At 39.4% G+C, this 11,938-nt stretch overlaps 2 protein-coding genes across 6 annotated transcripts in view; one reads left to right on the top strand and one right to left on the bottom strand.

Annotated features, from left to right (window-relative positions):
* Positions 1-88: 88 nt before the first annotated feature.
* Positions 89-4,013, bottom strand: LOC110828144 (MKRN2 opposite strand protein). 2 transcript variants are annotated; one of them, XM_022060554.2, is made up of 6 exons: positions 3,873-4,013; positions 3,533-3,745; positions 3,166-3,318; positions 2,747-2,824; positions 1,990-2,196; positions 89-769 (listed from the first exon to the last, which is right to left on the bottom strand). In XM_022060554.2, the coding sequence occupies exons 3-6, from the start codon at positions 3,294-3,296 to the stop codon at positions 529-531; spliced, it is 657 nt and encodes a 218-aa protein (XP_021916246.1). In that variant the 5' UTR covers positions 3,297-3,318; positions 3,533-3,745; positions 3,873-4,013; the 3' UTR covers positions 89-528. The 2 variants fall into 2 exon arrangements, with proteins under 2 accessions (XP_021916246.1, XP_021916247.1); XM_022060555.2 differs by lacking the exon at positions 2,747-2,824.
* A 7-nt stretch (positions 4,014-4,020) lies between these two features.
* Positions 4,021-11,938, top strand: part of eys (eyes shut) — a 19,646-nt gene continuing 11,728 nt past the window's right edge. The window contains exons 1-8 of one of the 4 annotated variants that reach the window (XM_087360940.1): positions 4,021-4,377; positions 6,984-7,151; positions 8,172-8,320; positions 8,467-8,580; positions 9,181-9,297; positions 9,377-9,490; positions 9,612-9,780; positions 9,887-11,093. In XM_087360940.1, the coding sequence (XP_087217066.1) occupies positions 7,021-7,151; positions 8,172-8,320; positions 8,467-8,580; positions 9,181-9,297; positions 9,377-9,490; positions 9,612-9,780; positions 9,887-11,093 (2,001 nt within the window). In that variant the 5' untranslated portion in view covers positions 4,021-4,377; positions 6,984-7,020. Of the gene's footprint in view, positions 4,378-5,403; positions 6,217-6,983; positions 7,152-8,171; positions 8,321-8,466; positions 8,581-9,180; positions 9,298-9,376; positions 9,491-9,611; positions 9,781-9,886; positions 11,094-11,938 lie in introns of those variants that run through there. The other 3 variants (XM_087360941.1, XM_087360942.1, XM_087360943.1) reach the window with 3 other exon arrangements.

Here is an 11,938-nt window from a genome sequence, read left to right as displayed (position 1 = left end):
GGTCCCAGTCCGAGAAAAGGATGGAAGGATCCTGTTCATATGGACCTGTCGTCAGACAGAACACTAAATAATAATAATAATAACCAAGTACAGTTACCAAGACAGAATTAAATGTCCAGTTTTTTAAGCTTCTCCTCTGCTTAAAACAGTCATAAGTCAATAACTATGACATGACAATGCAATTAACAGCATAACAATTTTTTCTAACACTGATTATTTGTGCAAAGCAATTATTTTATTGTATTAAAAATTATGGGGAATTTAAGCTATGATTATGATGACAAAAATATGAAAAACAAAAAGTTTATGAAATAAAATACATAGAGAAAACTTGGGTTGGGCCATGACTTAGATAAAAACTGAAGTAAAGCAAGAGACTTACTTCATTACTGCACCAACACTCTGAAAACATTAATTTCTTCCAAGCACTATCTTTCCACGTTTGGACAGTGTCAATCCAAAACCTTCTCTTTTAGATTTCCAGATGCAGTACGACGTACAGCAATCTCCACTACAGAACACATCGCATCATCTTTTCGGCAGAGCGACATAAGCGACGTCCGCGCCAGGATGTCTCTGAATGTAACAATCCATGTCACTTAGTTTGCGATACAAAGAAATGTATTTTCCTGCTGCTGTCGTTCGAGGTACAATGAAATTTTCGCAGAACACTGTTCGACTGCCGGCTGCCTTGCTCAGGTTTCCATAGCGTAGATTACGCAGAAATGTCAGTACGAAAGTATAGCAGTTGAATGTCTCCTCATTATACCTAAATGAAAAGAGAGAAATAATTCTACAGTAATTAAGTAATAGACCAGAATATGCTACGAGCTTGATGCAATAATATTTTAAGCTTCCTCATATGGAAACAGCCATAAATTAATAAAACTCACATTTTTATTTAAACCTTGTGATAGAAATTAATGTAGATGCTTAAAAAACTAAGCAGAACAGACAAATCATTTATTTATGGCTTATTTAATTACACTGTCAGCAGCTCAGACTATAAAGCATCAGACGACAGAATGATTAAAGAATAAGGAATTGGAAGGAAAGCGTTGTGGTCAGATTCACAAACTATCCACCACAGAGATTTTCTATTAATAAAATCTTCTTGGGCATTCAGCTGCGTCAATCAATACAGTAACCAGTTGATGCGGCTGATTGCCCAAGAAGATTTTATTGATTGTACTCGCCGCGAAAGTCTGAAATCCTAGATTTTATATCGTTTTTGTTCCATCAGATTTATTGGTAAACTCTTCGTAAAGGGTCAAACAAGTAAAACAATTTCGAGAGCTGTCTTCTAGGTTGTAGCGTTGTGTAGTCTGACAGAAGTTTCAGAGGTCAATGTTGCTGCCATCAACAGGACTCTATCACCTTGATATAGTCAGCAAGGACATCTAAAATGTTGGTAAACTTCTACCAGATTACATGGTGCTACAACCCAGAAGACAGCCATCTTTCGGACTCACTGCCATGAGAACCTCAAATCCTACCAAACAAAAGTACTATTTTAATAATATTATATACAAAAAATACTGAGGGTTAGTGTGGTTAAACATATTTCAGGAATTAAAATGGTTGAAACATCCAATTTAATGAAGTATTATTCTAAAGACTTGACAGTGACGGAAACAGCAGTTTCACCGCTGTTCATCCCTTAATTTTCCAAATTCCTTTCCATAAATTAAGATAACTTTTACCCGGTCATGAAAACTAGCAATGGCTGGGGGTTCGTCGTGCTGACCACACGTCAGCGTATATCTGGTTGGATGATCGTTCACCTCTGCTTAGGCATGTGAACATGAGGCCAGCTAGTCGGCTTTGGCTCTCAGAGGGCTGTTACGCCTCGGAAAAATAAAGATATATTTTACACACAGCATGTTATGAAATATGATTAATGTCTAACAGTTTCTTGATCAAAAGACCATTAACACCAACGACGATGCAACTTATTGCAATGACCTATACGCTGCAGTGAGAACACACCTCTGTGGCGACCAGCAATCCTGGTCAGTCATCGCTTTCAAGGTACAGTCCCAGTGTTCCCGCCAAGGCCCGGCTGCCCCGTCCACTACCAGACACTGATACCACATTCCTGTTCTACATTGCTGTAAGCCAGCCCTATCAAACTCGACAACTCGTCCTTCAGAATTTGTCACTCCGATATGCAGATCCATACAATTCAGATAGTCACTGAAAAATCAATAAAAATGATGATAATTTACTATCTTTGGACATATAAGGAAGTAACAGGAGGCTCAAAAAAAATGCATATAAAATTTGAATGAGGAAATCTAAAGATCTAGGAATGAATGGGAGCATATTATTAAAACAGATCCCATGTATACAGAGTTTAAGTGTGTGTGTGTGGACTGCATTTAATTGGCTTAAGACAGGACCAGCTGATTTTGTGAACAAGGTAATGAACCTTTGAAGAATTTCTTGACTGTCACCTTACCTCATGTATGACTGGATTGCTTTATTATTCCTCATATTTATTATTCATATCATTATTAATATTTACATGTTTCCCAGTCAAAAATGAAAACAGTCTACGCAGGTTTAAATATAACCATGGTCACAACAATTATTTTGAAAACTAAATTAGTCTTACATGAGGGTTGGAAGACCTTTTAGTGTCTCCTGGAAAATGTACTGGTTTACACATACAAGGTTTGATTTTCATCAGTCCACTTCATTCAGAACAACTACAGCAATTAGCGGGGAACAATAATATACCTACTGTAAAAAATCGCCAGTGGTGGGCTTGATCACTATGGAGCATGGGTACTGGACCGCTCGCACAAATGGGTACGGGATTCTGTAACGTAATCATATTTACATTTGAGACAATTTTACAGCCGGAACAGACTGCTTAACTAAACTTCAGCGGTGTCACGGTCATTTTAGATGAGCAAATGTAAAGAAGTGTGCGTTCACGATCGTCGGACTGTGTGTTGGTGAGTGGTCAGCTTCAGGCTCTGGCCATCTTTTATACAGGGAAAGAGTTCCTATCATTCTGTCATTTCCTAGGTATGAATTCTGACTCTGGCCTTTGGGGGTGGGGACCCTCCTTTACCAGGAGCTTTTCGGCTATAACCGTTCAGTCCGTAGGCCTTTCTTTTACTAGAGACACATTTCAGAATAACATTTACCAATTACCTGAAAGGTAACAGCCTGAAATGTGCAGTTGATAGATGACTGCTGCATAACGGACACTTCTCAGGCAGTTTAAAACAGAACACCTTGGAGTTGCAATGCTGAAAACACAGAATTCCGGGATCCGTGTCCATTACAATTCACTGGTGACTAACCCTGCAAATAAATGCCATACGACTAAATTATTGCAGTAGAAATTGTTGTACTTATCACCTAACTTAGTGTTCAAAGATATTGGTTTCAGACCACAATGGTACCACTAATCTTAAAATCGTCTTCTGAAGATATTTATAATTTATGTGATTCATCTGCCTAATATCACAAACAACAACAAAATTTGAAGTCAGTCAGTATAATGACAACCAGTCACCTGGAGATGGGAGTACAGCCAGCTATCAAAACGTCAGGTTCATCAAATGTATGGACACTGAACAATGTGTCGGCCTATGCATAACACTTAGGCACAGAGACAATTTTATTTTCAGTTCAGATCCATCCTCCTTTTAAACAAAGTTAAAGGACAGAAAGTCAAAATCCAGGATGATATTTCGTCCCAAAAACCTCGTTCTGTTGCTATGATAATCTGTAACAGTTGTGATGAAAGAAATATTCACACAGCTATTAACAAACACTGGAACTGTATACTAATGTGGTAATGGCTATTGAAAATAATATAGCAGCATTTCAAAGAAAAGAAATTTCAGAAATACCTCTGCTTTTCCTGTATCAAATCTTAAATCTCGTCCATCACAAACCACGTTTGGTCGATATTTGATTTCTTACGAGCAGTCACTGCACACGCCAAAGTGCACTCGTTCACTTGTCCTCGTAACAAACGCCTTTCACCTCTACCGGCACACCTACATAAAACCGACCTAGATACATTATCTAATATGCCAATTGTATTGTGGTTCACGGCCGACTCACACCGCGACAAAGCTATATAATTTTGGAAAACTGAATATGTTGGTATTGATGTATGGAGTAGCATAATACCAACATCGATCACAAGAAACTGAATAAGTCACTAGATCCGCTTTTTTAAACACGCAGGCGGTACACCCCTCTATGTTATTTAGGCCTATGGTTGTCATGGATACACGCAGCAGGTACCTACTTTGTGGAACAAAATACATTGTAAGGTGTGTATGGTTGACGCAAAGTCTATTCTTGGAATAACCGCCACTAAAAAAGGAACAAGGGATAAAATCAAAAGTAAGTGACATTAGCTATTAAGAAACGTGATTAATTAAAAGCGAATAGATTAATTGGAAGGTTTGATTTTCAAACCGAGGCTGTGGTTTGGACAGCGTTGGCCTGCGGGAAGCCACCAAAAGAATCAATATGTACTTCCTTCACGTGCCATCTTAAAAGTTCTTATTTTTTATTCAGTGTATACCATGCACTTCCCGTACGAAGCACGTGCATATTTTTTACTACGCTCAATATTTTGAAGCACGTGGATTATAGTTTTGATTTGTATTATTTCTATAGTAAGGTGGTTTAATGAAAGGCAATCTCCCAATTGTTCATAAATATTTTCCATATATTTAATTTATTTCTGTTTCATGCAATAAATTCCCAAGCCGAAAACTACGAGTAAGTAACTTCTATAACACCGTAAACCACAAGTATTATTCAAACTTTTTAAAAAAATTGTGCGCATCTTCCGCTTTTATCGATTGTGCTCATGTATTTAAATACTAAGTTTGTTCATTGATTTTATATGAAGTGTAATCTTCAGTTTACTAGCAACATGGAGAGTCAGCAAGTTCAGCTGCTGCAAAATCGTCCAAATAGGGAGGCATTGAAATACATGTGGCAGTCCTAGGAATTAATTTGGGGCGGAGGCTAGAAACATAAATTAAAGAAAAACAATTTCATACATTAGCTTAATTTTAACAATACTTTGGTTTTCTGGAATACTTCGTATTGTAGTGTTGTAGCGTTTCGGTGGAATATATTTCCATCTTGAAGATGGCGGTAGTAGGATCCTCTGAAACCTGGCTAACCACGTTCAAAGTACGATTCGTCACGTACCACAACACCACAAGCCAAATTTTCACCGCGGTAAAAAAAAACCCTGAATATCACAAAGAGCCTGCCATGTTGACGCAGAGAAGTATCACATGTTAAAGAGCTTTGCGTGTGTGTGTGTGTTCAGCAATACAGGCCTACCACAACAAATTACGTGTCATGTTCATAAGTGACACGGGAAATTTGTGTCTGAGGTTAGGTTAATAAAACGGACTTAAACTTACATACTTGGTGACCTCACCTCTTATGTGGATGTCGAGTTAGTCCTGTGATGGCCAAGTAATTTATACAATTACTGCTCTGAGAGATACGCAGCCTGGCAAGATCGCTTATTGAACAGATACAAAGTATCGTTAACAGTTCAATTATTGTCGGGCAAGTGTATCGCTTTTCTTTCCCGCACAGCACATTGGGAGAAGAGGTTCTTTGGAAAGTCAAAGAATATGCAGAATTTATAAAAATTTCCCTCCAACATTGGCACCTTCCTTGTGTATATTAACTTCGAAACGCCCGAAAGGAAGGTTCGTTTCGGAAAGTAATTTTATTTTCAGGTTCCAAGTATTAGTTATGTGAATCCGGGCCCGCTTTAATGTTTTCTTTCCAACAATTAGTGGACTTACTGCCACTCATCGCCCTGATGATGGAATCAGCAAGGACCTCTGAAACGTCGGCAAACTTCTACCAGACTACAAGGTGCAACAACCCAGAAGACGGCCATCTTCAAATTAAACCTTTCCAGTTTTGTTTTTTGGGGAAGGATGAGTGTCGGCCAGCGTCGTCCCGAGGTCCCTCTTCGCTTTATTCATTTCCTCGTGTGGGGATCGGGGCGACAGTCGCCGCGACACTTGGCGTCGGTCTGCCAACGTCGTGTGGTAGTGGTATGACATCCTGAGGTCATCAGATTGGGCTCCTCTGCGAGAGACAAACGTTGACAACTGGCTACCTCACGTCGCTCGGCGTCGTGTTATGTCATCCTTTGGCCCTTCTTCGCATTTTCGGAATCTTGTGTCCGCCTTGGTACGATAGGCGTCCACAAGAAAGGCATGCGTGTCTTAGTGCTTATGGCGACAATGAATAGGCCAAATATACCTCTGGTGCTTACTCACATGTAGATTTCTATTACACATATTTTATACCAAGCGATGCAAAATTAATCATCTCAATTTATATAACTGGATTTTATTTTATTTTATAAGATTTCTATTTTGCAGAAATAATGTAGAGGCTTGGGAAATTATTAGGAATTGCTATAAAGTCTAGCAGAATGAAGCAATTGTTGAATTATTTCACAAACAATTGCTTAGTTTCGCTGACGCAGAGAGAGTTTCGCAGAAATCTTGACACAAAATTTAGATAATTTTCCGTACAAGATTCAGTTGTTACGAGAACTGCAGGCGAGAGATCACAAAAAGTGCCTAGAATACTCCCATACTTTCCTCCAGATGACTAATTATGTCCCATCCTGTATATTTCTTGGCTGCACTGAGCAACATTTTAAAACCTGTAGTTTGACGTGAAAGCATTCTGGAATTTTGTGGAGAGATCACATCCTCTTTGTTTGTCATTTACTATCTCTCACTGCATAATCTATGCAATTAAACTAATTCATAATAAAGTTTCACCTCATTTGTGGGTACAATAAAGAATATTTGTGCTCTGTCATTCTACAAACATACGCTTTTTTAAATAAAACTATGAACAATGTACAACACATGAACTGCAAGTAGTCACGTAAATGCTGTACTCGCACCACAAATACCAGAAGCTGTGCATGTTTGATGCAGGGTGTACAAGACACAGAAGTTGGAGCAAGGATGCCCCATGCGGTCCTCCAATAAACACCTGCTGGTGGCCGCGTGTGCCACTTGGGCATTCCTCAAATTTACATTTGCTGGTTTTGCCTGCCTCAGCAACCCCTGCGTTTATGGAATTTGCATCGATCACCTCAACAGGTAAAAGTTTGGAAATTAATAAATATTGGCACATTAATTTAACTGATAATAATACTAATTTTACAGCCATTTTATACACACTCAAACTACGTATTAAAAACACACATACACACAGAAATCCTTGTCTTATTCTGTTTGAAACATTTAAATAAACTATTGTCAAACAACACAAAAAATTAATTTTCTATATTTGTGTTTCACTTGCCAAAGATTTAATTCTATAAACATTTAAGTGTTACTCACCAAGAATGTTCATAGATTAATGAGTCCTACTGCCCTTGCATTTCTATTTTTTAGGAACACAGAGAAAGGAATACGAAAATTAGAAAGGTGTTCTTTATACCACACGATGTTTAACCTTATAACCTCATTTTTATACGTATAACAATTAATATCAAAAGTAACCATCCATTTGTTATCACTACTCTTTTCATATACTTAATTTGTAGTAGGCCTCCTGATATACCCTGCTGCAGTACGCCCAAGGGGCTAAGCACCAAGAAACAAACTTGATGGGAAGGGGCTACTTGGTAAAGCATTGAGGGGTGTCAAGCCTTGTTGGGAGAGGAAGCCCAGGCTGTCCCGATCGGACAGAAGCCTCGAGATGGTGGCCTCAGTAGGGGTGGAACCCTGAAAGTGCAGGCACCTGGGATCACTTCACCCACTGGTGAAGGTCTGAGGTTTGCTTAGTGCTTGAGGGCGTTAGCTGAAAGATGAAATATACAGACGTCAACGGGCGCACACGACATTCTTTGCTTAGGCTTACACTAGAGCTAAAGAACACCAAATAAATGCATGTAGAGAACAAACAAGCATTTATCCACTGATATTTTCATCCTAGACACAGCAGTATAAATTAAATTAATCTCTTTCTCAGAAAATACAATTCAGACTATTGTACAGAGAAAAATTAACAGCCGAATTTTTAGAACTATCTCATTTTTCATTCATCCTACTCATATGAAAGCATTACCAGGTTTTCTCTTTGCAAAAGATTATTCCTTTGTTTGATACTTCTAGTTCGTACACTTGTTACTGCATCGATGGCTACACTGGAGTTCAGTGTCAGACTAACTGGGACGAATGTTGGTCTTCGCCGTGTTTAAATGGAGGAACTTGCCAGGATGGCGTGGCTGCTTTTAACTGCACATGTCCTGATGGTTACACAGGTATTTCTTGCAGATATATAACCCTTACTGGAAGGAAATGAGATATAAAAAATGCACACTAACATTTTACAAATACCGTCACTTAATTTTTGGCACAAATTAATTTGGTTTATCAAAGCTTTTTTCCCCCTAATTAAATGGCACAGGTGACACGTGTGAAGAAAACCTAGATGAATGCGATTCTAACCCTTGCTTCAACAATGCCACTTGCTTGGATGACATCAATGGCTACACCTGCGTATGTCCTCCTGGGTATTCTGGTAAGAATGCTAAACATGCTTGCATGATACTTTCTTACTGCTTGCGGTAATGGTTTTCAGCCTATAAATATGAGAATGGTTCAAATTTGGCCCACAATTTTCACTGCTTCTCATACACTATGACGTGGATTTCTGTAATTTCTTGTACAAACATTTAATATTTCTCACCTTCACATGTATGGCAGTGGTTCTTAACTTCTTTAGCATCATTACTCCTCCCCTACCCTACCCTGCCCTTCCTCTGACCCAAAATAAGTTTCTCTCTATAAATACATTAGAAGACGTATAAAGTGAAGCTTTTGCGGCGACAGAAGTTGATGAAAGACTCTCGGATAACAAGTCGCGTCAGGTGGTGAATGGTGAATGAGCCATTTCTTCCGCGGAAGAAATGCCACCTGACACAGCTTGTTACCCGAGAGTCTTTAATCAACACTAGAAGACGCTAAGAATAAGATTACACATGGTATATAAAGTCTGGAAAACCACACAGTAAGGGGCAAACAGTAGATTGAGGAATTAATTAGGATGATAATATTAAAATAGACATCCAGGTTGTGAGTTGTACAGAAGACATCTCTACAAACTTCATTTTGTCACTAGGTTTGTTCTGTGAGACTGATGAAGCTGTGTGCAACACCACAGAAGAATCCCGTTGCATGAATGGAGGAATCTGTATTGAGGGACGAGGAGATTCGTTCACGTGTTCTTGCCTCGAAGGTACGATATCAAAATCTTTACCAATCAGCAAAACATGCACTAGTTCCACTGTCTAAACTAAAATTTAATGTAATTTAAGGTTGGACCGGTGCAGTGTGTGAAACTCCCACTGATGAATGCGCTTCTTCACCGTGTCTGAACGGTGGTGTTTGTGTCGATCGCCACGCAGACTACGCCTGTGCTTGTCCCTTTGGTAAGACCCTCACATCTCAGGATGGATAACAGATGACGGAGATGTTAGAACACTATTCTACGTCTAGCTGAAGATAACCAAGATTATATAATGACAGGATTCCACTGTTATGTTGTTACAGAATACACAGGTAAGAACTGTGAGGTGAAGCTTCATCACTGCGTCACTAGTCCATGCGAGAACGATGCTCTCTGCCTAATGGAGGATGGAATGAGAGTATGCTACTGTGTGCCCGACTACCATGGGGATCGATGCCAGTTTCAGTATGACGAGTGTCAACTTGGACCAAGGTAGAAGCTTGACAGATTGTTTTATATTTATGACAGAAATCTCATTAAAAGCATGCTCTGAATTATTACGAGACACTCGATACAAACTGTCATCTCACGTGCGCAGGTGTTTGAATGGCGGAACGTGCTTGGACGGCGTGGACAGCTACACCTGCTCCTGTCCACCTAATCTGACAGGTCAATTCTGTGAATGTCTCATCACTGAAAATGAACAGCTTAACTGTTCTTATATCCTACCGTCCGTAACAACACTGCTTCCTTCAATAAGTACAGAGTCCACACCTTCATTCATAACTGAAGTGCCTTCAACATTTGTTGCCAGAAATGTTACAGGGCCAATTGTAACCCCTACTGGACAAACAACAGAAATAATGTTTTCAACAGAAGAGACTAGAATTACTTCTGAAGTTTCAACATATTTTGTGCCTTCCTCACAAACTTCACCACAGGTGTCTGAATCGACCACTCATGATATATATTCACTTTCTGAAACCTCAGCTTCTGAGATGGTATCTTTATCTTCCAAATTCACATCATTTGGTGAAACAATGTCCAGTCTCATACCAGAAGTAACTTCTTCTGGAATTACCGAAACAACATCTACAGTGGTGCCTTCAACATCATCTTCCATTTCTACTTTCACTGGATCTGTAACTTCTTCAGAAGTATCAACTGCGAGTGAAGCCAATGTAACCACCAAAACAGAAACTGAAATATATACCTTTCTCACTGAGAGTGAAATTCCACTAACATCATCCAAGATTCCAGAAACTAGTCCAACTGAAGGAACGTCAACATCGGAAATGCTTGAAACTCTTTCAACACTGTATTCTAACAGAACAGAAGAATCAACTTCAACATCCTCTCCAGAACTGTCAAGCGCTTCAATTGTCACTGCCGGCATATCTTCAGAACTTCCTCCAATTGTCAAAAGTGAAGAATCAACATCTCCCACACCCATATCAACAGACGAGGCCTCAGGTACGATGCCATCTTCATCTGAGAAGTCTACAGTTGCAATTTCCCTGTATCCAGTGACTGCGATTACTCCTCTCACAGAAGAAGTGCCTTCAGAGAACACGACCGTAGGTGGGGAATTTACTACACCTGTCAGCAATGAATCATCGAGCGAATACCCTGTCACATTTTTCCTTACAACTTCTCCGCGTACTCCAGATATGATGACAACTGACACACTCGTGCCTACAGAGTTCACTTCTGATCGATATCCTTCATCAACAGACGTGCCAGATTGCAGCATAACCCCCTGTCATAATGGAGGAACTTGTGTTCACACCAAAGAAGGCCCTCAGGTAAGTGTATATTTGCATAGTACTCAGACTGTAATTTAACGCATTTGCAGATGGAGGAGAATGTTTGCAGATATGGAGGTTACTTGAAAATATTGAATATACAGAGACAGACAGTCAACAGTCCTCCAGTTTGGGGGTTGGGCGTGGGGCTAACCTTTTGTCTTTGCTTCTAATATCTAAAAAAGTAAAGATTAACATATACAAAACTATAATTTTACCTGCTGTTTTGTATGGGTGTCAAATCTGGAATGTCATGTTAAGGGAAGAACACAGATTGGGGGGGTGTTGGAGAACAGAGTGCTTCAGAGAATATCTGGACCAGAGAGAGATGAAGTGACGGGAAGCTGGAGAAAACTGCATTATGAGGAGCTCCACAGCCTGTACTTTTCAGCAAATATCATTACAACGATGAAGTCAAAAAGAGGATGAGATGGATGATATGGGGGAGATGATAAATGCATAGAGAATTTTTGGTTGGAAAGTCTGAAGGGAAGAAACCACTCCTAAGACCTAGGTGTAGATAGGATAATATTAAAATGTATATCTGGGAAATAGACTTGAAGGGTGTTGGATTCATGTGCTTCAGGTACTGGTAGCAGGTCAACTATCAGGAATGTAACCCCTGTCATTGGTATCGGATGGCTGGGATTGATGTTTTAAATGGAAGAAGAATATTTAGATTTCTTACATCCCGATTAATTTCACAGAAAGGGGTTAAATTCCACGATTTTAGCTACATTAACAAAGAAAGCCTTTATCAACAAACAAATGACTGAATTTCTAGCATAATGACATGCAAGAAGTAAGTTACCCATACAATGCTGAGCCACTGTGACAGAAAGACT

This window comes from Zootermopsis nevadensis, unplaced genomic scaffold (genome assembly GCF_977971745.1).
Source record: "Zootermopsis nevadensis isolate Lab colony 2312 unplaced genomic scaffold, Znev_1.0 Znev_ptg000050l, whole genome shotgun sequence".
NCBI classification, from domain to species: domain Eukaryota; kingdom Metazoa; phylum Arthropoda; class Insecta; order Blattodea; family Termopsidae; genus Zootermopsis; species Zootermopsis nevadensis.
Note: the sequence above shows the minus strand (reverse complement) of the source record. Positions and strands in the feature narration are given on the sequence as shown.

Coding starts and splice junctions, on each gene's coding strand:
- LOC110828144 (XM_022060554.2), bottom strand. CDS start 3,296: ATGGACACGGATCCCGGAATTCTGTGTTTTCAGCATTGCAACTCCAAG. Junction 2,197..2,746: donor ACCACTGGCGATTTTTTACA/GTAGGTATATTA, acceptor TTGATTTTTCAG/TGACTATCTGAATTGTATGG. Junction 770..1,989: donor GATTGCTGGTCGCCACAGAG/GTGTGTTCTCAC, acceptor CTTTTCATTTAG/GTATAATGAGGAGACATTCA.